Source organism: Numenius arquata, chromosome 12 (genome assembly GCF_964106895.1).
Source record: "Numenius arquata chromosome 12, bNumArq3.hap1.1, whole genome shotgun sequence".
NCBI classification, from domain to species: Eukaryota; Metazoa; Chordata; class Aves; order Charadriiformes; family Scolopacidae; genus Numenius; species Numenius arquata.
The window spans coordinates 9675015-9702189 of NC_133587.1; the positions used below are offsets into that span (position 1 = coordinate 9675015).

The 27175-nt window shown below is 40.8% G+C and overlaps 1 protein-coding gene across 2 annotated transcripts in view; it reads left to right on the forward strand.

Moving 5' to 3' along the window:
- Positions 1–27175, forward strand: part of PREX1 (phosphatidylinositol-3,4,5-trisphosphate dependent Rac exchange factor 1) — a 164117-nt gene that overhangs the window by 57162 nt on the left and 79780 nt on the right. For both annotated transcript variants that reach the window (XM_074157699.1, XM_074157700.1), the window contains exons 2-5: positions 8499–8570; positions 12989–13111; positions 19966–20070; positions 23450–23551. In XM_074157699.1, coding sequence (XP_074013800.1) covers positions 8499–8570; positions 12989–13111; positions 19966–20070; positions 23450–23551 — 402 coding nt within the window. The remainder of the gene's footprint in view (positions 1–8498; positions 8571–12988; positions 13112–19965; positions 20071–23449; positions 23552–27175) is intronic.

The following is a 27175-nucleotide window of genomic DNA, read 5'->3' on the forward strand; positions in this document are numbered from 1 at the left end:
CTACCGTGCTGAGAATGTCTGTGCACGTTAATTTTGCATGTGTCAACTTGCAGTGCCCCCACGATCGTAGCATCCATGCTGAGAGACACAGTCACTGGTTCACTTTTAGAAACCATTCAGTAACACTCATTGCCCTGGAACTTTGTATTTGCAGATGCTGTGAAACTGGTGCAGGCAAGGAGGGTGGTCTAATCTAAACTTGTCACCCAGGCGCTCTCTTGATGGAAAGAGAAGGGCATTTCTAGAGGGCAGTTCAGCCTTTCCTCTTAAACATCACCCCCAGAGTGCAGTGACTCAGCCTCTGAAGTTGCCCATTGCTTTCTGTCCTAGAGGGAACCTCTATCCCTAACTTAGGGTAGGCTTTAGCTTTCAGGTGAGTGCCCTGAGATGAGGTGAATCTTAGCCACGGTGATTTGTTGACAGAAACCATTTTGTGGTGGACCCATGTTAAGAGAGTGAAAAGTAAGTAAAAAGTAATTGGAATGTCTGACTCCCTCAAGCATCACTGAAAATCCCAGTGCTACGCAATGCCAGTATTTTGCAACTGGTTTTCATTAACTTTGATGTTATAGACAGTGTAACGCTCAATGGCAAGACAGATGTAAGATAAATCAGCCAAGTGTGGTCATAACTGCATGAGCCTTAAAATACAGGATTGGTTAAGAACAAATCAGTTTGATTTTTGGAAATATCTGGGGCATATAGCTTACATAAGTGGCTATTTCTTTTATGTAGTATATAAAGACATAATCTGGTTTATTTATTCGAGCATTTTATTCATACATACATAATTTTAAACAGTTGAGTTTTTGAATGCTTCCTCATATTGCATTTGGCATTTATCAGGATTCACCGTATGTCAGACTAAGAAGTGAGGGAGAGGTTTCAAATTGCCATGATCAGTGCTTAGTTAATGTTTATTAAATTGTCAGTATCAGTGGAGGTTTTGTAATATGTATAGATGCATTTATTGCTTATATATCTATGCAATTATAAAAAATTGCTTGTTGAAAGTATGCTTCAGATAAAAAAGATCTCTCCCCTGTGATACATCTGGATTTTGCAACTGAAGCTGCATTTTTTTCTCTGATGTTCTTGGCAGTTTCACCTGAGATGGATTCTACTTCTTTTTTGCAAAGGGCCATGTAGTCTTCTGTGGGCAGAGATGATTCATGCTGTAACATCCATGCTTTTGTGTGTGTGAAATGCTTCTTATTCTAAATGACAACACTGGAGTGAAAAAACTCCTCTTAAAGGAGGAATTGTGGGTGTGGGGGGGAGTGGAGATGGGGCATATGAGCAAGAAAGACATTGTCCCCAGGGATCTGGAGGTAATAGTTCTGAAGACAGAGATCTTCATTTTTGCTTTCAAAAATAGTGAAATGAGTATCATTGAGCATAGGTGATCAGTGTAAGTAGTTCACCTCATTTCATGTCTAACATAGCCCAAGATTATGCAAGGGCTGTAATCTTTGGGAAAGTAATTTTAAAAACTGTCCAGTAGAGTTGGTTTGACCCTTGACCTTCTAATGAGCAGCAGGCAGTGCTGCAGTGCTGCAGGCTCCCAACTCAGACCGCCTGACCTGTGTACAGAGAATTTGTTTGATACTCTGTAATGTACATGGCTGCTGCTTCCTTTTTTTTATTATTTTTTATTTGAAATCATCTTGGTTAGCTAATAGTTTAGTTCCTCTTCAGGGACTAGATCAAAAAATAAATACATACCAATATGCTTTGAGGCTTTAAAGCTGATTTGATACACAGGAAGCCTGAAATTAGGGCAATAGAAGATATTTCTGATGCTATTTCCTCTTACTAAACACCTCTGCCTACCAGGCAAGTCCATGTTCAGCTGTTTGCTGATGAATTAATTTGGCTGTAGATCTGAGCTACTTTTTGCAGAGTTGCTCTCTCTCTCACAGCTGTGGCTCTTTATTGTTTTAAGAGGATCTAGAGAAAAATATTCTTCATAGGTGAAATATTCTATGCAGGAATTTCAGTATAATGCATTCATCTGATGCTGAAGTTCTTTCTTCCTTTACCAGACACTGATAATTAAATATGTGCTTTTATAGAAATCTTAATATAGCAGCCAGTAATTGAGCAATGAGTGAATACAGGATTGCCAGTTTGCAGTGTAAGAGGTACAGTAATTATACTCTTTAAAAGTAGTAGAATTGCTTCAGTCTTGCTCCATTTTACATGTGTACTGCTAGTGATGTCAAAGGAGTTGCTTCTGATTTCCAGTATTCTAACTGAAATTTCAAAACTGAAAAACCTGAATCAGGCCCAGAATTCTACGTGTACGTGCAGGCTTTTGTCCAGGAAGGTAAGAGATGTTTGAAAACTGGTTGTCTGAATTTACACAAGAATGTCTCCATCTGTCTTTAAAATCCAGCTGTCTCTGGGATGGAAGTCAGTAGTTCTTGGTTAACAGCGTACGGTACTGTAGACCACTCTAGGAACAATAGAACTGAAGTAGGTTCACCTCCAACTGAAGTGACTTGATTCCCAGTTGGTTGGTAACCTAAAACTGTGCAAGGGAAAGGTCTGCATTCAGGTATTTACAACATGCTTAAAGAGACTTAGTCTTCTGTAGAAATGCACACTTAGTTACGAAGGAGGAAAAAAAAAAAAAGTTGTGATGGGATTTATTTTGTATAAATAGCCCTGTGCAGTCATTGTTACGTTATTTTGAGATTATTTATTTAATTGTCTTTCAGACTTCAGAGCAGGTGAGAACTGTAGTTCACATGTAGAATGCAGGATATTTGTTTCCTGTCATCTGTGTAGAGCTTTAGCTTATTAACTGCGTATCTGATAGAAAGCAAAAAAGCATGATCAGGATGACAAGGTTCAAAGCTAACAATTGAGTAACATGACCAAGGATGCACCTGCTCTTAAAACACAAACTTGAGCAAACATTCATTTTAAATTGTCAGACTATTTCAGTAGAGCTGTGTTCCCACAGGACTTTCAAGCTGCTTTGCTAAAAACAATGGAGTATTTTGGTATCTCACTTGTACTGCAACGGAGGCGAAGGCTTATTTAAGAGCCACATTTAGTGGCAACACTTATTCACGTGATGCAAAAAAAAGAAATTAAAGTTACCCTTGCAAGTTCTTGTTCAAATCTTTATGACAAGTTTTGCTCTGTATTGTTAGAGATTAATGCATAGTCCCTATGCATAGTTGCCAAGTGAAGATGCTGGTGATGGTCGAATGATGAAATTAATTGTCCATGTCACCTCTTCGTTTTTCACTGTGAGCACGTTTTCTTGGAGTGAAAATGTCTCTGCACTTGCAAGAAGCTTAAAAATTTGGTTGCACAAGTGTAAAGCAATTTATTCATTTTAACATTGAAAATAGTAGGCTCATCTAGATCCCTGCATTGTTCTCAATCAGTCCTGGTCACTGATGAGTTTAACAAAATTGTCTCACTTGTTTCTTGAAGGAAATAGGAAACTTCAGTCACCTGCTCAGAAAATGGGTTTCACAGGATTGTGCTTTCAGATAGTGCTCCTTCTGGATATGGCAGCCAGTTGCCTCGTTGTTTGTCTGTTTCTGTTCTCCCTTTCATTTCCTTCAAACTTATGTACACTTTGCCTGCCTTGCTGTTTAATCAGAAATCTCTTGCTATTTCTGAACATTTGAGGAAGTATCTGCCTTAGACGTGAATTTTGAGAAGGGACATGAGCAAACTGTCACTGCCTTGCCCCTAGTATTTACCATGTGTTACTTACACTACAAAGAAGGTGGTAAACACTAATTTTCCCTATGAAAAATCAACTTTTATACCTAAATTTCATTCTAGGTTTGTAATATGTTGGTTTTAGTATTTATTGGAAGGAGCTTGCCCGACATGATATGGTGCAGAAAGGAAGCATTTCACTCTGCTCATTCTAATTTGTTATAGATTTGCTTGAATTCTGCAAGACATTTGTACCGTAAGATAAGCTGTAAACTGTGCTTATGCATGACATGAGGAGCATCAGACATGGCCTGCTGAGTTTGGAAGCAGCAGACCTCTAGGGCAACAAGTCACAGTGCACAAATAAATGTTATGTTGATGCAGCAGCAGAATTTTAAACAAAAACAAATCCTCTGCGTGCTGTTTTCCTAATGATTAGCACGTAGGCGTAGAAGATTAGACCTTCACAGACCTTTATCAGAAGAATGAAAAATTTATCAGTCTGGTTTCAGATTTTTTCCCTGCGTTGTGCCATGACCTGGTTTTGTTCTGCACCCATTGGCTCTACCAGTCCTTCTCCTCTCTTCTCTTGTGCAAGCAGTGGTCTGCCATGCAGCTTGGGATGCTCAGAGACCTGGTCTGGTGTGAGAAGAGCAGAACACGATGAAGGGCAAGAGAGCAACTGCAGCATCTGTGGGGATAAGAAGGAAAGATATAGTGTTATCTGCCATCTTTTTGTCTCTCGTGAAATTTTTAACCTTATGTCAGCACTGACAAGCATACAACAAGCAGGTAGAAGGGAGCAGAGTCTACTTTTGTTGCCTGTTCATCTCTTTCTGGCTCTTCAAGAGTGTGTTACTGATCTGATGTGTGAGTGTTGTTTCAGTATATCATAACATATATCATCACACATTCCAGTGTGTATCATAAGCTGCTGACTTTCCCTGAATCCCTGATAGTTTGTAAGTGTGGGAAACCAACAGCACGCCACAGGAGAGGGTTCTGATTTTGATTGTGGCGGAAAGGTGATCGTGATCATCCTGCTGTATCGTAGGAATGTGTTTCGAGAGCTGCCAAGAAAGCTGGCCCCTATTCTTCCACATATCCCTGAAGGATGATGAGTTCACTTTTGCAGAGATTGAAACTGTTGCAGATGAAGAGGGTTATACTGAGGGGTCCCTGAAAGTTCCTCTTGGAAAACGTCAAGGACTAGACCCCTTGAATTCGTATGCGAGTTGTGTAGAGTGTGAAGAGGGTGGAGCAGCCAGAGAAAGCATTTGCCTTAGTAACTTTTTGGGTGGCTGGAAAAGCCTTTAACTCTTCAACTACTACCTCTTTCGTAACAATATTTTGGAATATAAATAAGATATGACATGGCAAGTTTTCTAATATTCACCACCATCCCCCTTTCTCTTTTTTTTTTTCCATCACCTGTCATGTCCTGGCCCAAATACTTGTCTAATTTTCCAGATAACTTAATTGGTCCAATAAAAGATCACACCGCTCCATGTAGCTATATTTCCTGGGGTTGCATACTACTTGTGTAATGGGTCTTAGAGTCTGTCACCAGATGAATAGAGGGATGGTGTTGATACAGATGGCTTAGAGCCTAGTAAAACTGGTAGCACAAAAATTCACTTGAGAAGTCTGGAAAACGCTGACCTGAATGTCTGAACAACATCTCTGGGAAAAGAGCTGCTTTTTCCAAGCTAGCAGCAGTTTGGAAAGAAAGTGGTGTTGTCATGTGAACAGGGCATGCAACGTTAGCTGTATGAGCTGCTGTTTAATAGCTTGTGTTTATCATGCTTTTTAATTTGAATGACTGTGTTGCAAAAGATTCTGTTTACACATGAGAAGGTATTGAAAACTGGGGAACAAATAGTTCTGCATCCACTAAGTTTTGGTACTTTTGGGGGGATTGCATTTTGGAAAGTAGACTACTGAATTTCTAGGACCAAAAATCTCTTGTAACTGTCTTGTTTTATTATTACTGGAGAGACTTCTGTTCATGCACATCAAGACAAATCAGAGGCTGTAGGAGATTTGACAAACTATGTACAAAGTTAACTGCCTCTTTCCTTCTTCTGTCTTTCATCTTTTCTATTCTCTCTCTGCTTCTCTGCCTTTCTCATTTTTTGTTTGATTTTTCACTGTCCTTTTCTCCCTTTCTCACACTCACATTAGATGATCTTTTCAGACAAGCGTCACAGAGAAGCTGCTTTTTAGATTCGCACACTCTACTTTTTTTTATTGACTAGCCTGTAACAGCTAATGTGATTTGCACTTCTGTTTACCAGCTTTCTATTATTAGACCCACCATACTGGGACTAATATACAGGTAACTATTAGTCACCAGTGGAGCTGCTAATTGTGTAGATTAATTTATCATTCCAATTGGATTTGTTGTCTCCAAACAGAGATGTGATTAAAGCAAGGAAAAGTCTCTGCCTGTCTTATCTTTAGAGAATGAGTGACTTTAATATGATATGCTACCTCGTATAAATCAGATGTCTGATTATTAATGCTCAGATATCACACCCAACACTGAAGTGGGAGGGCAGCAGCTATTCCTGTCACTCCTCCTGACATTAGTCATCACGCTGAACACTTCATCTCAGACAGTTCCCTGACGGTTGCCAAGGTGCTGGGCAGGATGTTAACATTGCAGCAGTTCCTGGCCAGATTATCGGCAAGGTGGACTGGCTGGTTCTTACAAAATGCCTCTTCCACTGCTGGCACACATCCTGTCGCAGAAATCTGTTCTTCAGATTTCTTCTCAGCCTGGAGACGAGGAGGCTCTGGGGAGACCTAATAGCAGCCTTCCAGTACCTGAAGGGAGCCTACAGGAAGGCTGAGGAGAGTCTCTTTACAAAGGCCTGCAGTGACAGGACGAGGGGCAATGGCTTTAAGCTGGAGAAGAACAGATTTAGATTGGATATTAGGAACAAGCTCTTTACTATGAGGGTGGTGGAACACTGGAACAGGTTGCTGAAGGAGGTGGTTGAGGCCCCTTCCCTGGAGATATTCAAGGTGAACCTCGATGAGGCCCTGGGCAACCTGGTCTAGTTAGGGGTGTCCCTGCTGACTGTGGGGAGGTCAGACTAGATGACCTTTGGAGGTCCCTTCCGGCCTGGACCATTCTATGATTCTTAGTCCACACAACCTGCTCCAAGCTCTCCATGTCTAGCTGGAATATAGCCAGGACCTCCTTCCTGGGTAGCAATACAAGAGGAGCAACATGGTTATAGTCCTTGAAATTTGTTCAAAAGCAAGTTAAGAATCCAGGGCCAAAAATAAATATAAGGTCTGTGTGCCTTATTAATTAATCTCTTTTTTTTATTGGCACCTGTTCTGTAAAGTGTGAATGGCTGACAGGTGACAGAGAGCCATGGCTAAGCAGAAGCAGAGATGAGCCCCTTTTAATGCTGGAAGTCAGACAGAGGGACATGCTCACTGTCTTCCAACCAAAATACCAGAGGTGAAGGTATTCAGAAGCTCTAAGTTTGGTTCAGTGACATTGCTTCTTATCTGGTTGTAAGCTGCTGCCGATCCTGACAGGCAAAAGGAAAAAAGAAAAAGCTGAGTGTGCATCAGCTGACACGGGCATTACTCAGGAATAGTTCAACGTTTAAAAGCCTTTATTATCAAGCTGTAACAAAGCTGCTTTGTACCATAAATACAAAGGAATGACCCGCTTCCCCTCTCTGTCTCAGGTGGGTAAGAAACATTCCTTTCTTCCTTGTTCACAGCACTCCCCGGGGCTCACCGCTTTGTGTGGGAGGTAAGGTAGAAACCACTAACAAGAACAGAGAGGAAGGCCCTCTCCACTTCTGTGCCTGGGTCATGTAGTTTATCTCAGCAGATTCAGTCCTCGCTGCCTCCCGTCAGTCTCACCTGCGGGTACTTGCAACTCTCTTTGCTGATGCCTGTGGAAGGTAAAATTCCCTACTCTCTGTTGAGAAGTGCCCTTTAGCCAATAGTTGCTAAAGTATTGGATCCTTCCCAGTCGATCCTTCCCACTGGATCAAACATGTTGTGGGTATGTTCAGTGCAAATCCAAGTAGGTGCCCACATCCAGTAGCCAGAATTATGCTTTGAAGGCTGATATCCAGATTGCTGTCCATTTGTATCTGGCCTGGAGCTTTTTATTGATTTGTCTGTTAAAGCCAAAGTTGTGCAGAGCTGAGGGAAGGGGAAACGTGGTCTAGGTGAAAAATTCCAGCATTTTTTTGTCTGTTTTTAACCAAATGAAATAGAGCGAACAGGATAATGTGTCCCAGGTGCTGTCTGGCAATTTCCATTTCCCCTCCCTGCCTATTGAGTTTGTTGAACTTGTCCCTAACCCCAGCTCATGGCTCTGACATGCCTCAGCTCCAGCAGCATGAATGTCCTCTTGTCATTCTTTGCAGTCCTTTTTGCTGACATATGTCTTGGTGTGCGTCAGGTACACTGCCTCCCAAAGCCAAAACAGCTGCATCTTAGAGAGAGGCAAAACCTTCAAAGAAAAAAAACAACAGGTCCTCGCTGTGGTTTACTGGTAATAACAGATAAAATTAAGTCTAAAAGTTTCAACAGAGGGAAGACATTTATGGCCAGGCAAAACCCAGCAATGTTGTAGGAGGTGTCTTTTGTGTTGCCCTGAATGCAGCCCTGAGTCCAAGAACTGTGGTGGTGATTTGGTAAATGTTTACATTCTTTCAGTCTTAAAGGTAATCAGCTGCGCTGTGTTGATGGGAACCTAGAAGATATAAAAGAATGAAATCAAACTGTATCAAGTCGTTTGAACATAATCTCTTTTAAATCTACAGGCATTTCTTCACCGGATCCGCCAGAATGCTGTGGACAAAGCCGAGAAGTACATAACAGAGGAGAATGTTAAGGTATTTCTTCTATATTCCTCATTTCTTGTAGGGAAAATGATATGTAGTGAAAGGCTGGATTCAGGGACGTGAATATCAAATATCCTCATGTCATATTGATGCTTATTATTTAACTGGTTCCCTAAGGAAAAGAGGCTCCTGTTGACAGTTTATCTGTCAATCTGTTGGCCCATTCATATAGCTGCCATCTTCCAGCAATTTTTCATCCCACCAGCTAATTTCAATAAAACTTGACAACAGTGTAGTGTTGTCAGAGATACTAACTTTTGGCAAGATTTGTGAAATGGTGGGTTAGAGGACAGAGAGGCCTTTTCAGTGTCTTTGAGAGGAAAGGCAGGGAATGCACAGCCCTTGTCTATATTGCTTGACAGTATTCAGTCAATTCAGCCAATTTGCATCTGCTGTCTTTTACAAATCTAAAATTGATAGGGCTTATGAGAAGGAGGCAAGAATATTCCTTTGTGCTCTAGTGGGAAGGAATTTAAGTTCTTGTGGGAGGCGTAAGTAACGTGAGACCCTTACATGGGGAGGTTCCTGCATGGATTGTGCACTGGAAAGAGATAAAAGGCACAGAACAGGGAGCTGTGAGGTGCTAGCTTCTCTAGAACCTATGGTCACAGGAGACGTTGTTGTTAATTATTGTTATACTTATTATTATACTTATTGTTATTGTTATACTTATTAACTTATTGTTAATAAGTACAAGCAACACTTTCTTGTAGTAATTTGGCTTAAAAACCCTCCTTGTACACATATGCATGTGAAACCAAAACACTCTTTGTACACACATGCAAGTGAAACCTGATCATCAGTGGGACAGGGTGCAGTTTGTTTGCCATTAGAGGCTTACTTACGGGGCTTGTGTTTGGTCCTGCAGCTCCTAAATCAGCAGAAACTTTGTCCTTTAAGTTTGTGGGAGTGGGGCACAGCAATAATAGGTGTATCACACCAGCCAGCGCTACTGCATCTGGCACGTGTTTCCCCAAGGCTGGCTCCCCCACTTCCCATACTAGTATTACCTGAATGTATAGAGATTCTAGCGGGGCTCTAGCTCCCAATTCTGCTCTTCATTCTACTGGCTGGCAATGCTGTAGTGTTGACTGACTAGCATCAGAAGGGGCTGGTAGCAAGACAGCTTGGTAGCTTTATGGAGCTGCCTCTCGCTGTCTTCAGATTTGGAAGTCCCTGCTCCCCAAAAACTCACCACCTAGAGTCTGAAGTAAGTTCGGGGGTGGCTGAAGAAAAAGTGTGCAGAGAACCGTGCAAAAACCAAGCTCTGCTTGAGAAATAAACCTACACGACTATTTGCCAATTCGAAGAACAGTCGCAGATGTTGAAGAAAGTTATTATTCTATCATTAATCATGTATCATCAGAATGAATATTAATTACGACTGCCACATAATCAGATGCAGTGCCCACAAAGCCTGTGCAGAAGAATCCATACTTTCTCTACTGATTTAAATGTATTTGAAGTTTCATCATACTCCTCTGGGGCAGTACCGCTTCATTTTTATGTCATTCTTGAAGTGCCTGGGGGGTCTTTTTGAGGCCACTGTGAGACCTCATTTATTCTTATTATTACAATATCCAGCTTTCAGTAACAGAGTTTCTCTTCAGTAATAAAGGACCTACGCCTATTGCTGGTGAAATAGAATCACAAAGGCACAGTTTTCCTGATTAGAGTCAATATTATCCCCCCCTACTCCAAATAATTTTATCGTCTTTCCTGCAGTTGAAAGCTATTTGTTCTCCGCTCCTTTCTCCCTCCTTGCTGGTACAGGCAGGACAAGCAAGGTGGTGCTGGGACTTCTGATAACTCTGCCTGCTAATGATATGTATCTTGAGTCACCAGAGAGCTATGAGGTGGCTGGCAGCAGCAAAGATGGTAGCAGAGACTGTATAAATGGTTTGGCAGCTTATATAAGGAGAAACCTGTCTTTTCCTCTCTTTCTTCATGCAGCAGAAATGTCTAGAGGAAAATACAGGGTATTCTGGCAGTCACTCACCTCTGAGCAAAAGGAGAGAAAGTGTTTTTTAGGATAATTTGGGTTGTTGCTCCCATTATTATTTTTGCAGGTTTCTCCTACAACTGGCGCTAAGCACTGGAGATTTCAGTAATCTTTGGCCACTGTATCCCTTCCAGAAAGGCCACATTGACTCCAGTGCCAGGCCCGGATTTTACTAGTGCTCCAGTGACTAACAGCTGCAGCAACATCATAAAAAAAATGTTTTTAGTTTATTGGCTGCCTCATGTGGGAATAACTCTATTGATATTTTAGTGTTATGCTACATTCACAGCAGGGCACTGATGTCATTTTACTGATACAGTAGATTGAAGGCAGTACAACTTGAGGGCGTACACAAGCTGTCAGACACAGATCCTCACATGAGGCTTATAAATGGTAACTGTGTATTAGATATAGAAGCACATGCAGTCAAGGTCTCTGCTGCCTTGATTTTCAAGTGACTTTTCTTATCTGTGAATTCTGCTGCAAGCAGAGCTCTACTGACCACCACGGAATTCATTAGATTACACAGATATTCCTTGGATCAAAAAGTACCCCCCGAAGACTGCTCCTGAAGGATAAAATCATCCCTGACAGATGTTTTCCTCTTCCTTGTTAATCCCCTTTTGGCACAGCTTCTGGCAAAGCCATGCAGACAGAGGCTACTGTGTCATCACATCAGTTTCAGCCATGTGACAGAACCATCGTATGCTCTGCTTGAATTAGCACAGGAAGTTTTGTGGAAGCAGTCGAATGGTCCTAGCTCCCTGTCCTTTATTTTAGTTCAGAGCCCATCAGTGCAAATTCAGTGTGTTGGAATCTTTTAGTTTATTCAGAGCTAGAAAGGAGCTATGAGGCACAAGTATGCATTAATGATGGTGCATACTACTATATCTCAGTGTTTCTGGAGAGAGAGGGGAGCAAAGACAAGGCAGATGCAGCAGGCTCTGCTCCGCACATGCAGCCAGCTTGCAGGAGTTTGAGAGAAATATTCTGCCCATCCTTGAATAATAGAAGGTATAGAGTTGAACCTGGGTACATGCAGAGAGGAACGCTTGTTGAATTCCTGATCTTGTCTACCCCTGCAAAGCCAGAGAGAAACTGGTTTCAAACCAGTAATTGAGGTTTCATTCCTGTCTTTAATGATTAGACTTAATTTACAGATTATTGTTTTTCTGAATTATTGCCACATCACCAGCTGTCACGCTGAATCAGTGTCACATCTGGTGAATAAATTCCACTGCATAAAGTTGAAAAGCTTAGTGCTATGCTAAAGTGCTTTGGGAAGTGTTGGAAGACATTGGGCTCAATCACTTCTCACATGGAATGCCGGGAAGGTGAAGGCTGGCTCTGACAGGCTGCGCACTTTGGGGTGCAGAGGAGTGTCGCCCACTCACTGTGCAGGACCTGGGAGGCTGCTTCCAGTGTGAAAGCTGGTTTGACTGCACTGCAGATCTTCTCTTTGCAAGTGGGATGGATAAAGCAAAGTGATGGAAAATGTCATCTGCAGTAAGTATGTCACTGCAGAGTCCAGGATTTACTCTGCCCATTTAGGCTTTCCTCCAGTGGCTGTCAATGCTGATGGGTGTCATCATGCATCAGAACTTCTACCCCTGTATAGATAGCATTCCATCTCCTGTACGTGTATTCACCTTTCTTCTCATATTTTGTATGCAAATGATTAAGACTTACAAAGCTTATGTGTTTATAACAGCTTTCACCCTGTCAGTTTATTCCCCTTAGTACATGTATATTTAAATCACTGGGGGTCATTTAGCTGTGAGATTGCACAATAACCTTTTAGTGCACGTCTGAACTAGGGGTCCCTATCCCATTACACTCGCCTGTTAGAAACAGTGAAATCAGTGAAAGGGAACTCTAAAATGCTGCTTTTGTGGTTTGCAAGCATTTTACACTATTCTGTACTCCTGTCAGTGAAATGCTAGATCCCTTGTGGTGGAGATTTGGTCTCTTATTTACAGGTACATCTTTGTGTGTGATATCTTCAAGTCCCTTTCTTCCAGAAAGTGATTTCTAATGCATGGGAAGGAAAGGCAAATGACTTCCTGCTTTTATCTCCTGCAAGTGAGTTTGGTCCCTGTGATTCCCTTCACCTGGTTGGTCTCATAGGAAATCTTCTCTAGACTTGAAAGAGGTTGCTCACGTTCATCATGCTCAGGTATCTGGAAAGATAACCTTCATTTACAGCAGGTACTTCAGCAGCAATAAAGATTTCTGTAGGAGGCCAGGAAAGGGGCAAATACAGTGTAATTCATTCTCTATGAATCCCTGTCTCTGCTTTAGATCCGATCACAACAAGTCTACAGCCACAATATTTTGGGGCTACTACCTAAACAAAACACTCTCAGATAGATTAATAGCTAGCGATGTTTTTCTCTTTATATTTCAGATCTTATTTTCTAACATTGAAGACATTCTTGGTGTTCACAAGGAGTTCCTGGCTGCCCTGGAATTTTGTTTACAACCTGAACCTCAGTCTCAGCATGAACTGGGAAATGTTTTCTTAAAATTTGTAAGTACAATGACTTAACACTATCTGAAAATGCAGTTTCCTGTCATAAGCTCTCATGCCCCTTAGCTAGCCCTAATCTCTAAGGCTTGTGGCAATACTATGACAATGTGTGTCTTGTATGAAAGTTGTAGGTTGGGTGGGAAAAAACTTGTGAATGAGGTTAGAACAATGGAAGCCACATCAAACTCAGCTAAACAACGAGGTATTTTTAGAAACTCTTCCTTTTCCCATTGAATATTTTTTCCTTTTTTTTTTTTCTCACCCAGCTGATCATATTTTATTGCTGAGAATTTGTCTGCTTTGGTTCCAAGTGTTTCAAAAATGCAGCACAATTTCAAGTAAATGAATAATTTATGTATGTATTTTAAAATTTTAAAAAAATTTAAACCCCCAAAGATAAAATTAAAACCAAAGGACAATACATCACTTACAGTAGTTAATGTCTTACAGTAGTTAACGTGCATACGTTTTTCCTTAAGTAAATGAAAGGTAGTGTGAGATGGCTTGCTGAAATGCAGCACAAGTTACAACACGCAGCCTTTCACCATGGAATTAACAAGAACCTGCATTCTGTAGCTCAAAAGTAAATAAAATTTGGCTTTTAGACTCATAATGCTAGCTCAAGAATGCCAGAGATACAAAATGCGAAGTAGTCATATGATACAAATTCACTCTGCCAGTTCCAGGTTGTTTAGAACATTTTGACGAGTTACTTTTGTGTCCTCTGACTTTATGCCTGATAGCTGTATTATTTGTTCTCCTACTACATCCATAACATGATCATATGTGCCAGCCTGGTCCACTCAGATTTGTACTGCTGGGGCATCCAGGAAAGCACAGACCCGTACTAAGGATCGGGCAATTGCAGCTTATGATCCTATCATTTCTTCTCTCACTGTAATTTGTTTCTTATACTGTGAAATTCTTCCTGTGATAGATTTTTGTTTTGTTTTGTTTTTAACTCGGCCCAATTTTCAGTCATGGATGTATGCCATCCTCTGACTAATACCTATATAGAGTATATTATATATGCAAGATCATTTATTGCGTACACCTAGTTACAAGCTGGACTCATTTAAATGCAAAGTTACCTAATTTACATGTATAATAATTCAAAGTTGTACATTTTTTCACTTGGAGCAGCCCTCTTGAGATGTTTGAAAATTAGAAAGCACATACATAATAGCCATTTCTTCAAATTCTTATTAACTGCATTAAGCCACAGGCCAACTTCCTATCAAAATATGCTCTATTATGCCTTCATAATCAAAATTCATGCTTTCATGGTTCATCAGGTTTGAGTGGACAGCAATTATACAGCCATTCATTGCTCATAGAGCTTTACCAGCTACCCCCGCCTTGTTTAATTTTTATTTACGCTGTGACAGTTATTAAAATTGTGTTGGAAAGTGCTATATTGACACCGTGCCCAAAAATTGTATCAGATGTGAGGGCTGACTGTCAGCTGTTGAAAAACATACTTAGCTAAAGCCTTGAATACCCACTAGAATCATTGCCTACCAACAAGATGTGCTGTGCTAATATATTAGTATTCATTAGCAGAGGTGTCGAAATTAGGGGGCTTTTGAGTGATGCTGTCAAATTGTCTACTGTGTTTCAGAGTGGCGCTGAATAACCAGAAATGGTAACATCCTGTCATTTGACTGGATTCAAGCCTGGAATATGTAGTCATTGGTAGTGTTTTCTTGTATATGAACATATAATTTTGTAACTTTATTACTGTTAAATTTAATAATTATTCAATGTTCCTTATTTATCAAACATGCAGCAATACAGGAATTATGAAACCGTAATGCACAGGGATGAGTGCTGGTGAGAATTTGTCTTCTGATAGAGGCAGTTTGACTGAGATCAGCTTACATTGCTGCCTGTGGAGCGCATTGCAAATAATGTGTACATCAACTGTTTTGTGATCCCCTAGGGAAGAAGCGGATTATGCAGAAGGAAGTAAAACATATATTTGATTTAGAATATATAGGAAAAGCCAGTTGCATCTATAATTACCTTAAGGAAATGTAGGAGTACTATTAGGAGCATTGTGATACTTGAAGTCTGAGTAAGGAACAGTCAACAGAAGATTATCAAGAGAGGAGAAAATTATCCTTGCATGCAGAATGTGCCTAGGTTTTAGAAGACAAGCTTCACTGTGGGTATTTGGGAGAGCGGGAGGTGGGATTTGTGCCCTGTCACAGCAAAGGCTTCCATAGTGAATCTCCAGCAAGTGACAGGGAGATGCCAGTGGCAACTGTGATTCAGAGTGAGTCTTCAGTTCCTTTCTGCTTGGCTTCCAAAGCTCTGTTTCCCTAACTGGGGCTGTTCTCATGAAGCAGAGGCATTCACAAAACCCCCGTGCCTCAGTAACAGTACTCCTGAAGGTGTTTCCGTTGTGCTGAAACCAGTTTCTTTTTAAAATGGCATACAGTATTTTGCCACTACAAGAAGCTCCTGCAGCACACTTGAGGTTTCCTGGAGAAAAAGCCAGCTGTTCTCTGCCAGTGATGCTCTCCTGCAACATGGCTGAAGAGCTTTTTTCAGCCAGTGCAGGTTGTTAGCCAGTTTGCCCAGGGAGAACATAGGTAACATATTTCTTTGGTCTTTCATTTTGGTCAGGTTCTCTTGTTGTCGCAATGCACTTAGAAGTGCTGGGAAGAACACCCTCAGTGCTGCCTTTTCATTACCATCAAATCGTGGTGTATCCTCAGGGGAGTTTGCAGTGAGGAAGTGGCAAAAGGCCTGTGAATCTTGAACGTATCTTCAGTGCATCTTCTCTCATGATCACCCGGCAAGGTCATTCTTAGTCCTGATTATGAACCCAGTCCTTGTCACCAGCCAGGTGTTCACACAGGTGCTTTTCTTCAGAAACTGAGTTAAAAACGCTCATAAACTTGGTGAATAGCTTGAATTCTTAAGGCACTGTTTTTTTCCAGACACTACATTTCTTAGTGGTACATGTTTTCTGTAAGTTTGCTCATATCATATATCCTTGATAGTGATCCCCAGATTCCCCATGTGGAGTTCTACCAGAGTGCAGTGTTTGGTTCCTGCCCATGAGATCTGTGTATGGTAAATTTATTCTAACCTAAGTAGGCCTGACTCTTTTCCTGGTTTACCTTGGCCCAGCAGAGCCTCACTCAACAACAGTCCACCAGTCTTCAGAAACAGGACGCTGCTTTTGGTCGTTATGAGCCTCTAGGATCAGAGTTGATCCATTTATAATAATGCTAGAACATTCTCCCCTGGATCTCCAGCTCAGAAGGATTTAGATCTTGAGTAACACCTGAAGCAAGCAAGTAGATTTTGCAAGGGTACCAAAAGAGCAGTCATTGTACACTGACTTTTTAAAATACTTTAACAGATGATGAAATGCACTTGCTTTGATATTCAGGTGTGAAAAATTGTTTTACTTCAGAAGACAGACTTTGTTTGCCCTAATGTACTCCATTTGATCAGATAATCATGAGAAGTTCATTGTATGATGCTAGGTGCTAGCATTTATTCTGGAGTTGCAGTTCAGTATGGCCACAACAGACAGTAAAGAACGTACATAAACATTAATTCAAAATCAAATTTGCAGCCTTAAACAAAATGGCATGTAGAATAAGTCTTTAACATCAAAGAGGGCATATACACCGAGCTTGGAACAATCACACCTCATCAGCATACGCTCTTTTGTGCAGGTCATGAAAACATATGGCTGTCTGCAGAGCACAAGGGCAGAGAATTGACAGATGCTTCATTTCTGATATTGCCATATTGCTAGAGGTTTGGTGATGTAGCAGCTAGAAATCGGTTTGAGGGAAACATGTTTTCTTCTTATTTTTAGGAGCAACGTTGCATGACTCTCAATTTTACTGGCTAAGTCATGACGGATCTTATTTTGTTGAGAATTCTATCTTCTGGTTGGTTTGTTTTTTCTTGTTGACAAAATTGGTTTCAGTCTGCTTTGAAACAAGAAAATGCCATGCCTTGTTAAAAATATGTCCAAATAAAATTGTTACGATTTTCCAAATGTCTTATTTGCTTTTTCTAGTCAAAACTATTTTCAAATTTGCACTAATTTGTGGGCAGTTCTAATGGACCCAAAATAACATATTTGGAGAATAAACTGTTGGTTAAAGATTTATTTTAACCAAACTAAGACCAGTATAGACTTATTCCTGTCACCAAAATCAGAAGGTCTAGCTGTGTATCCAGCAGATTTGCTGAGTAAGAAGGTGCCATCTTTATGTGGTCACATCTCTGACCATAATTGCACTTTAATATAGAGTAACTGCAGGTTCAGAATTCCTGGGCTAACATCTGTAATTATGTAACTGATAATTTCCTCACCAGGAGATGGGAGAGTCCAGGACTGAATGTCACCCAGAGAGGAAATTAAACACTTCAGACACCGAGTAATTTAAAGCATAGTTCTCATATTTGTGGGTCTCATGCATGAAGGACAGCTGGGAAAGACTTGATGAAAGCACGGTGGTGTGTGTAATTATTGTACTGACTTGAACTTTAGCAAAGGGATTTTGTCATGATCTAAATATAACCTCCCAAAACTCCAGGCACTCAAAGCTGCACTCAGAAACCTGAGCAATGACATTTTGTGTGCATTGATGTAACGGATGCTGTTGTGTTAATGGTTACTATTTTTAGTTTCAAGCACGCTGCTTGTGTGCATCCAGGGAGTTGGGAAGAGGTGAGAGGAGGAAATGTGGGAGAAACTCATATATCTATCTCCTCATTCTATAACTCTCCAGTTTCTATGATAAAAAACAATCCCATGTCTCTCAATTGCCTCTTTTCTATTGTGTTATGGACCCAGCCCTGCCTTTTCCTGCATCTGGTGGTCAGAAGCCTTTGTTTCTTTTCAGCTTCCCAGTATTAAACTCCAATACTAATATGAACAGCTGTAGATGAAGGATAAAACTCTCAAACATCTGCATTCCAGCTCTTTGCACCGTATTCTTTGTAGCTGTTGTTTTATTTGCTTTGTACCATTGTTGTTGGTTTTGAACATACATCTATTTATTCTCAGTTCTTCCTTTGGAAGTACAAGGAGGGAAAAAAAAATTCATCAGATTAGTGATAAACCAAACTTAAAAACATTTTACAGTCTCTGAGCATGTATATTTAGCCATTGAGCATCTGACCAAGATGTCAATTTTTCTGAAACAAATATTAACACAATTTCTTTTACATGTGACAACAATGAAGGGAATGCCCAGTGAGTGCAGCTGTATTCCCATGGATTCATGTTACTTAACTCCTTCAGTTGGCAGTAGTTTTTTGTTTGGATCGCTATGAGCTGTCTTAAAAGCAGCTAGATGCTGCAGATATCTTCAGCTAACATACAAAGCTCTACATCTCTGAAGAGTGCTAGGAGTCCAACCAAAACTCAAAAAAATTGACTTCCTACTTCTGGGGAGATGAAAAGGTTCACATAAAAAGTTTTCAGGCCAGGATCCTAAATAGTAAATTAATGATGTGAATGCCACAACAAACTCTGGAGGGCATTGTCTTCATGGCGTGGTGCCCTAAGATGCCAGCTCTGGAAGGCCTGTCATATTACCCTTGGCCGAGTGCCATGCTAATGCATCTAAATTACTTCTGATATGCAAAGTAGCTTGTCTGAGTACCTCTGCATGGCACTGCATTGTGGTATAGAAGCCTACCTGAACCAGGAAAGAAACTACTATTGTGAGAAGCACCCAAAAAATGATGAGTCTTTTGGCTTCTGATATAACATAACCTGACTAAAGCCTAATACAATCTCTTGACCCCCTCTTTTATTCCGGTGAATGCAGTACTGGAATCTTGTAACATAGCTGCTGAAAGTTCAGCCCTTCCCAACAGCCTTGAGAGGATCAGCTCACTCCTTGCCTGATCTACTCGGGCATGGAAATAGTTGTTACTGCTGCTATCATTTCAGTGTTTCCAGATATCTGCTGTTTGTAATGGATTCAGCATCTCTGATCATGTTAGTTAGAAGTTGCTCTGTCTTTGATTCCGGAGATCAGTAAAGCAGAACTTGGTGCTGCCAGCTGACCCTTGTTTCTTAACAGGGGATTTAATTCCACTGCATGTGCTGGTGGGTGTGACATGTTCCAGTGTTAAGTACCTCAATCTAGTTGTGAAGCTACATTTCCCTTCCTTTAATTTCTCTAATATGTTGGTTATTTTGTTTGTATTTGATTAAATTCTTCCATTTACGGGAACTTATGCACGGGCAATCCACTGTTCAGTGTTTCATCAAAGTAGTGAAGTCTGCGTCTTGTTTCAAAACACGAAGTGAACCAGCCAGCTCACTGGGGGTTCTCCCTCAGCCCTGAAAGGGAGGGGATTTCCAGCTAGTTGCTTGGTATTATAGTTCCTCTCCAGATCTCTAAGCTTCTTCCAGGCCTTAGTTCTTCCCAGCCATCTCGGTTTCTTCCTCCTGCAGGAGTGGTCAGCACAGCTCCGAAATGTCGGGCCCCTTGCTCCTGGCTTTAGTCTGCACCTGGCTACTCTGCTGGAATATCCTGACACACATGCAAATACCCTGAGATAGCAAAATCCATTCTTTCGGCAAAGAATATATTATTTCAGTCATTCATTAAGAGGAAAAGTACGGGAAGTGTCTGTGCTCAGAAAGCTGATGTTAACTTACAACAGACAAGTTAGGAATTAGTGGAACGCCTCTATACATTATTCACATTAGAGGAGTGTCACACGCTTCATGTAAACTGCAGCCCTAATGCCACTCTGAGTGCACAACCCTTCATAAAGAATTTGGTATCAGATTGTGACAAAATAGTCACTCCAGTTTTGTCTGAGTCAATAAGTTACAATGTTTTTCCTTGCAGAAAGACAAATTCTTTGTGTACGAGGAGTACTGTAGCAACCACGAGAAAGCACTCAGACTGCTGATGGAATTGAACAAGATCCCAACAGTGAGAACATTCCTCCTGGTAAGCACCTTCTCTAGCACTCTTGACTTAATGATCTGACTTTGTACTGTACTCATAAAAACCCTTTGGTATCCCAGGAACGCCAGGCATTTTGCAGATATTACCCGTTCCAGGTATGCAGTGCTCAGAATGGATTGGTATTGAAATCACTGATGAGTTCAGGCACAGAACTAAGCACAGCTCTGGTACAAGTGATTTCAGTGGAAACAGGGAAGACTTTTTTTTCTTTTTTAAAGAAAAAAATGTCAACAGAAAATTTGAGCAAAGATTGTGAAAGGAGTAATGCAGTAAGTCAGGAGCAGGGCTGTGACTAGTTCCCAGTGGATTCCCAGTGTGATTCCTTGCTCAGTTCTCTGACCAACTTACCATCTGCAGACCCACCAGAAAAATATGATCTGTTTCTGACACCCTTGTCACCATGAGTCCTGTTGTGGGCAAGAAATACAGCCTGCATGAATTGTTTTGACTGCGTCATCGCAGCTTGTATCAAAAATGGCCCAACTCCCCCTCCAACCCATAAGGTGTTGGTATCCGTGTTGGGAGGGACTGTGGCATACAGCCTTCAAAAGCCTCTACAGAGGCTGGGCTGGAAGGAGAAACAACCAGTAGACAGTGCCTTCTGCCCAGCATTCCTTATTTTTCTTTCTTTTCTTGGAAGTTTCTCCTCCTAGCTTTCACCCCAATTCTACTTGGGTTTTGGGTTTCTTGTTTTCCTGGCCATGGATGCATGGCGTTTGGAATGGGATTGGCATGTAGGTGAGGGACTAATTCAGGACATTAGCTTTTATTCTTCATAAAGGCTATGAGGTAAAAGAAAGGCTGTCTTTTTGCAGAGGACCTGCTCTTCTTTCTCCTCTTCTTTCTGCTCTTTTTTCCTTTCTGCCAAAGGTCTGCTCTTTCCCAATATAGTACAGCAATAGAAAACTCCTGCATAAATATCTGTCACAAGCAGGGCGAGGACATTCTTTTAGCCACAAAATACAGGCCTCGGAGGGAGCAGCAGGGCCAAGCACTCATGCTATTGGGTAGTCAGAATCTCTTTGTCATGTCTGAGTGATAATGAACCTTGTTAAACCATTAGTTTTGAGTCACCAAATGACCCTTTCCTTGTTCCTGAGTTCCTCTGGGTGCTTCTGTTGAGGGAAATTAATGCGAAAGAGGAGAGACAAAAGTGCATGTAAACACCATCCTTCCCAACGTTCAGAATGTTCTCTGCTTGAACTGGATTGGCAAAAGCCTCCTGTCTGGGTTACCGGCAGCAGCTGGCAAACTGATTACGAGGCACATAAAAGATGTCACACTGTTTGCTGTGGCTTGCTGCAGCACCTGAATCCAAGAAACTCTTAAAATAGCTGTAAATATGGGAGGAGAGGCTACACTGAAGTGTCTACTTTGGTGTGGCTGCTGTAATTTCTTCCAGGCCTCCCTTCTCTTCTCCACTGCCTCCTAAAGCCAGTGCTATAATGCCGCCATGCAGAGAAAGCTGCGTTAAAATACAAAGGTTTGCCTGTGAGGATAGGTTTGGCTCGATTGCCCCCTCACAGCTGCTGAAATATAGAATGTGGAAATGTGTTTGAAAAATCAGTAAGTGTTAAAGGGCAGTTTTGAGCCCAGAGCTAGAAAGAGGGCTGAAAGAAGAGATGGGAAGGACTGAATCACTCGAGACTTGGAAAATTGGACAGGGAGCATTGTGAGCTGGTAGCCAACGCCACAGATCTAGAATAGCCTGGGGAAGGCTTATTTTACAGATGATTGTCTGTAAAAATACCAGTTAGGACTAATGAGATTTATGTATGATGTCTGTGAACATTCCTTGAAGAGGAGGATTGTTGAACTACAGCCAAAACCCCTCTAGATTTCAGAGTGTCTGAGCCACAGCACACATTTCACAGGGGAAAATGTTATCAGTGATGCCCCAAAGCAAGCACATCTTGGCTGAACTGAATTTAAACTTCAGCTTCTGTTGACAGGACAGGTTTGCAATTGGGGTGATTTTTGGAGCAAAGTTATCCAGATTCATGGTCGAACATAGGAATGTGGACTGGTCTATCTGAAATAGATTTGAAGTCCATCTGAGTCCACTACCTGTCTCTGGCAGCAGCCAATAACAGAATCTTTAAGGAAATGTATAAAAAGCTTACGGTGGGTCAGTATTTGTTTATCACACAGAGATTACAGATTATTGTGACAAAATAAGGACAGGTCAAGGACTGTAGATTTTTTTTTTTTTTTTTTTTCAATGCCATACCCAATTCTTATACTCCCCTTTCATGTCAATCCAGAGAAGCGAGTTTCCATAAACTACTGAGAAGTTGAGCATCACTTGTTTTGAGGTAGTGTGTGCAAATTTATCTGTGAAATTATTCTTCTGGAATGCAGGGCCCCTCCAAATTTATGTGAACTCATTGTGTGAATATTGCAAGGGTTGATCAGTTGCTGCTTCTGTTCCTCAAGCTAAAAATCTATTTGGACTTGGATTTCTTGATATATTGGTCCAATACTTGTCCCCTTCCTTACTGTGTTTTAACAGCGCTGGGAGAGTAGTAATTTTTCTAGGTAGAGAAACGCCTTTCACCTTCTTTCTGTTTGGAAATCACCGAGCTTCACAAAATTAATGCTGAAATCCATTTTTTAAGTTGTTTTTTTTTTTTTTTTTTAAATGAGCATCAGAATTAATGAAGCCTGATTTCCTTAAATTTCATTGCCTCTTTCATCTCCTATCTACAAGGTAGCCTTGCCTGCATGTCCCATAGCTTTGTTTTTTGCAGCAACACGTGCTGTGAGTGCTTGAGAGCTACACGTGTGCTGGTTAGCCAGCCAGAGCACCCAAGCTGTTTGTCCAGCTGTGCTTAGACATAATGTTTTGCGAGAGAATTGGTGGATGTGAGGCAGATGACTCATTTATTTCAATTCCGCTTTGATTTCCTTCAGACATAAAGATTGGACTAGAGTTAATTACATGATTACTAGTTAGTAGGCTTTATTTTAGCCTTCAAGAGTTTTCTGGACCAGCAGTGCAAACTCTGCATAGTGAATAAAGACAAACGGTCGTATCAATTGTGGGGATAAGCTGGATTCTTTCAGGTAATGGTACATTTATGTTTGCAGATTGTCATTGTATTGTTGTGACACTTTTTGAGTTAAGATACCTTTCTCTACAGCCAGTGTTATCCACAGCAAATGTTCTTTTGCTGATGCATGAAGAATTTTGCCAGCTTGATGGCTGTGCCAGTGGTGAATGAAGTCCCATTTCTTGTATCTTACGTGTTGCAAAATGCTTTCTGACCGTAATAAGTGTTATAGGAATACAAAATCATATCAAAGAGCATCTGAAAGCTTTGTGTCTGAGGTAACATTTGTTTCCTTTTTTTGATTATAGGGTTGCATGCTTTTGGGAGGCAGAAAGACGACAGACATTCCTCTAGAGGGTTATCTGCTGACTCCAATTCAGAGAATTTGCAAATATCCACTTCTGCTTAAGGTAAACCAAAGAAAGTATTTCTCTAGATGGTTGGAGTGATTCTGCAATTTTTTAGCCCTGGCTTTTGTTGTCACTACTGCCTTCCTGGGTTTGCACTTCTAAATGGCTTTTTATGGGTACAGTCAAAAAGCTGGTTGATGCTGACAGGCTGCTCAATCTTGTAACAGTGTGGTCAGACCGGACAGAGTCTTACTGACTAATGCCTTTTGACTTCAGTTTTCTTCAGATGCTTACTAACACTTGGGAGTGCTGTTTTATCCACTTCCTGAAAAGCTGTGTTCAGGTAGAATTGTATCAGTGTCCTGAGGGACTGGATGGCTCTCAGGACTGGAAATGGGATACATCTTTCAGCACGAGGTCTCTAGTTTGAGTGTGTTCAGGTCAGTAATGATCAGAATCCTGTATCGTCTGACAGCTGTTTGGCGGCTTGTTTGAAAACGGTTTGGTTGTCTCAGAGGAGTTCCCAGTGGAGGGGTGTCATTGCAGAAATGACTACTGTAATTGGCACTAATTGGATCCTTCGCTAGCATTAGTGCTGTAGGAGCTAAAGAATAAAAGATGTAAAAGGAGCTAACTTGCCTCTTATCCCTTCAGGTCAGGGCTGGGTCACACGCCTGGTGGCGACAAGGAAAGGGAGAAGGAGGAAGCAGGTTCTGGGAGAGCTTGCATCACCGGTGGCCTTGTAGCAGCTTTGTGGCTACAGCCATCAGTCTTCAGTGATGTCAGTCCCTTTCTCAATCAGAGTAACATCACATCTACTAAAAGAAAATTAACTAATAAAAAAATATAAGAAGAAATTGCCTCATATTTTGAAAGAAAGATCCCTTCCTGAGTTGTGGAAGAAAGTAAGAACTCTGTGATGAGCTGGTGCTCTTGGTCACAGGCTGACCACGTGAATCCACTGTATGTCACGTAAAGCTATTGCAGTGCTTTGTCCATACATTCAGCATGAATAACAGTTTGCAATAGGTACAAGCTGGTTAGCGCAATACTGATCTGTTGTTCCATGTAAAATTGTGTTTCGCCTGATAAATGTTTAAATTATTTCTTTCTGTCTAATTGGAGCTTTCACAGCTGAATTTTCAAAGTATGTCTTTCCCACAGGTGGAATCATTCTGTTGTCTGTGCAGCTGTGCACAAACCCATCTCACAGCAGGCATTCACACACCATTTCTTATGGACCTAGCTACTGGGATTTATGTATATATATGTATATACAGTCACCTTATCAGTCCAGTCAATCTATCCATGACTCCACTTACAGTTTGAACAAACAAAAGCACGCGCAATTTAGGCACGTAGCAGGAGAACAATCTGTGATTGTTATCTAACTGTGTGTTCAAGACTGAAAATCAGAGATTGTTTTGATTCCTTACAGAGATCCCTTTTCTATTTTCCAAGAAACTTCAACCAGAGGAAATAGTGGCTGGGTTCTTACTTTTGAACTGATCTCTACATTTGTGCTCTCACTAAAAGATGAAGTGTTAATCTGCAGATTTCCTGTCACGGTTGCCCTTTTGTATGAAGAGAGTCATTAATGGGTACAGAGCCTGAAGACCAGGTTCCTGCATCTGTTTATTCCATGCTGAAAACATCTTAATCCATTTTAATCTTGATTACCAGGTATAGCATCATCGATGCAATGACATTTTGGTATTCTTCAGCTTCAGTTTTCCCATTCCTCTGTACCATATTAGGGCAGGTCTTGGAAAAGCTATGAATGGACCAGTTTCTCTTGCTTTTCTTTAAGAATTTGATTTGCAAGGGGGTGGTAAACAAAAGACTAGAACAAAACAAATATTTCTAATCCATAATCCAAATCTTTTCAAGTTCAATGGCAAGTGAAGGCATTGTGTTTTGGGGATCAAATATTGGCCTGTGGAAATAAGCTGGTGGTGTCTCACACGTGCACAGTTGTATCTGTCAAAAGGTCTGCTGTCATGCACCTCCCTTCTTTGAAAGCCAAACCCAGGACCAGCAAGGCTATGACTGAAACAGTGTTTCTTGCCTTCAAGCTACAGTCGGGTGGAATAAAGATAAATTTGTCCTCTGCCACCAGCACTGTGCCTGCCTTCTGGGGTGGGGACTCTGGTGTTTGGCTCTGCTGTGGCTCACCCAGACCCACAGGTACTTGTTGAACAAATGGCCACGAAGGGAGCGAATGGGAGGAGCTGTGATGAGGTGTCTTACAATGCTGCATTCCATTTTCCTATGGATTGCTTGTTGTATACAGGCTGATATAAACCACACACTGTTCACTACTTGAAATTTCCTGGACAGGAAATAAAAGTTTAAAGAAAAAGCTGAGGGGGATTTCGTTTCAGTTAGGCAACAAATCTGCCTCCGTCAGTGAGAGTGTGCCATTACTAGGGGTTGTTCAGCTCAGAAAATCATTAGAAAATGAAGGTGATGCTGATTCTCAAAGGTAGTGAATTCATGGTAAATAAGTTGAATCCCATTCAAGACTTGATAGCATGAAATTACCAGAGTGAACACAAATGTTTCAGACATGACAACAGCTAAGGGAAAATACTGATTCTGTTAGTGCTGACCAGGAAAATGCAACTCTCCAAGCAAGAGAAAAAAGTAGATTTAAAAATAACACAACCCTCAAATTAAGTGTTTGCTCTCCCTTTGCTACTGAACTGCAGTTATTGCTCCTGAAATAGCTGTTTTGTATTCATGGGGATTGGATCTTATTTTATCTAATTCCCAGGGCAAACAGATACTATTGTATTCCAACTGATTAGAAAAGTCATAGACCAGAGCTATCCTACTTTCGTCTTTTACTTTGGTTTTAGCAAGAGTTTGTGAACATCCAGATTTTCTGATAACTTTGATATGACCTTATTATATCATAAGGATTTAGTATGGCTTAGTAGTTATGTTTGATAAAGACAGTATGAACACAGTAATTCAGAGTTGTCTGTGTTTGAAAGTCAGCCTAAATAGTAGGGTAAGGCACATATTTAAAATACTATAACTATTTTTTATTAACGCCATATATGAGTATTATTCTTCAGAATAACGGCATCTAGCATGGAGAAAATTTACGTTACTTAATTAAGAATAATATACTGGAATATCTCCATCTGCAGGTACACCGTAAGCATATGTTATCAGTGATTTCCAATATAAAGTATGGCATCCTGCAATTGGTCATCTTATGTATTCTCATTCTCTGATGAAGCTGCTTGTTGTTTTGAACTAACAAATGATGGAGACAGAGCAATGATTCAAATTATGGTGATTGATAAATTTCAATTTTATGTGTAGTTTCCTTTTTTTTGTGAACCAAATATTGCAGCTTTTGAGTGGCTGACTGTAGACAGGTTTTTATGTTTGTTTGGGTTGGGGTTTTTTGTTTTTAAATTTTAGTTGCTTTCTTTTTGTCCCGAATACAGGTTTTGTCTGTTTCAGACAGGATGTAAGAAATTTAGCACAGAATTTGTTGGTCAGTCAATTAGTTTTATCCCTGGTCCAAACCTTCCTAATGTGACTTCCACTTTATTTTCTTGCTGTCTAAGTTCAGCAAATGATTTGAAGTCTAGTTGGGGATGTAGGAGTTCTGAATATTTGTCAGTGATGAGCTTCATCGTAAAATTTCCTTAAGAGTGAGAAAGG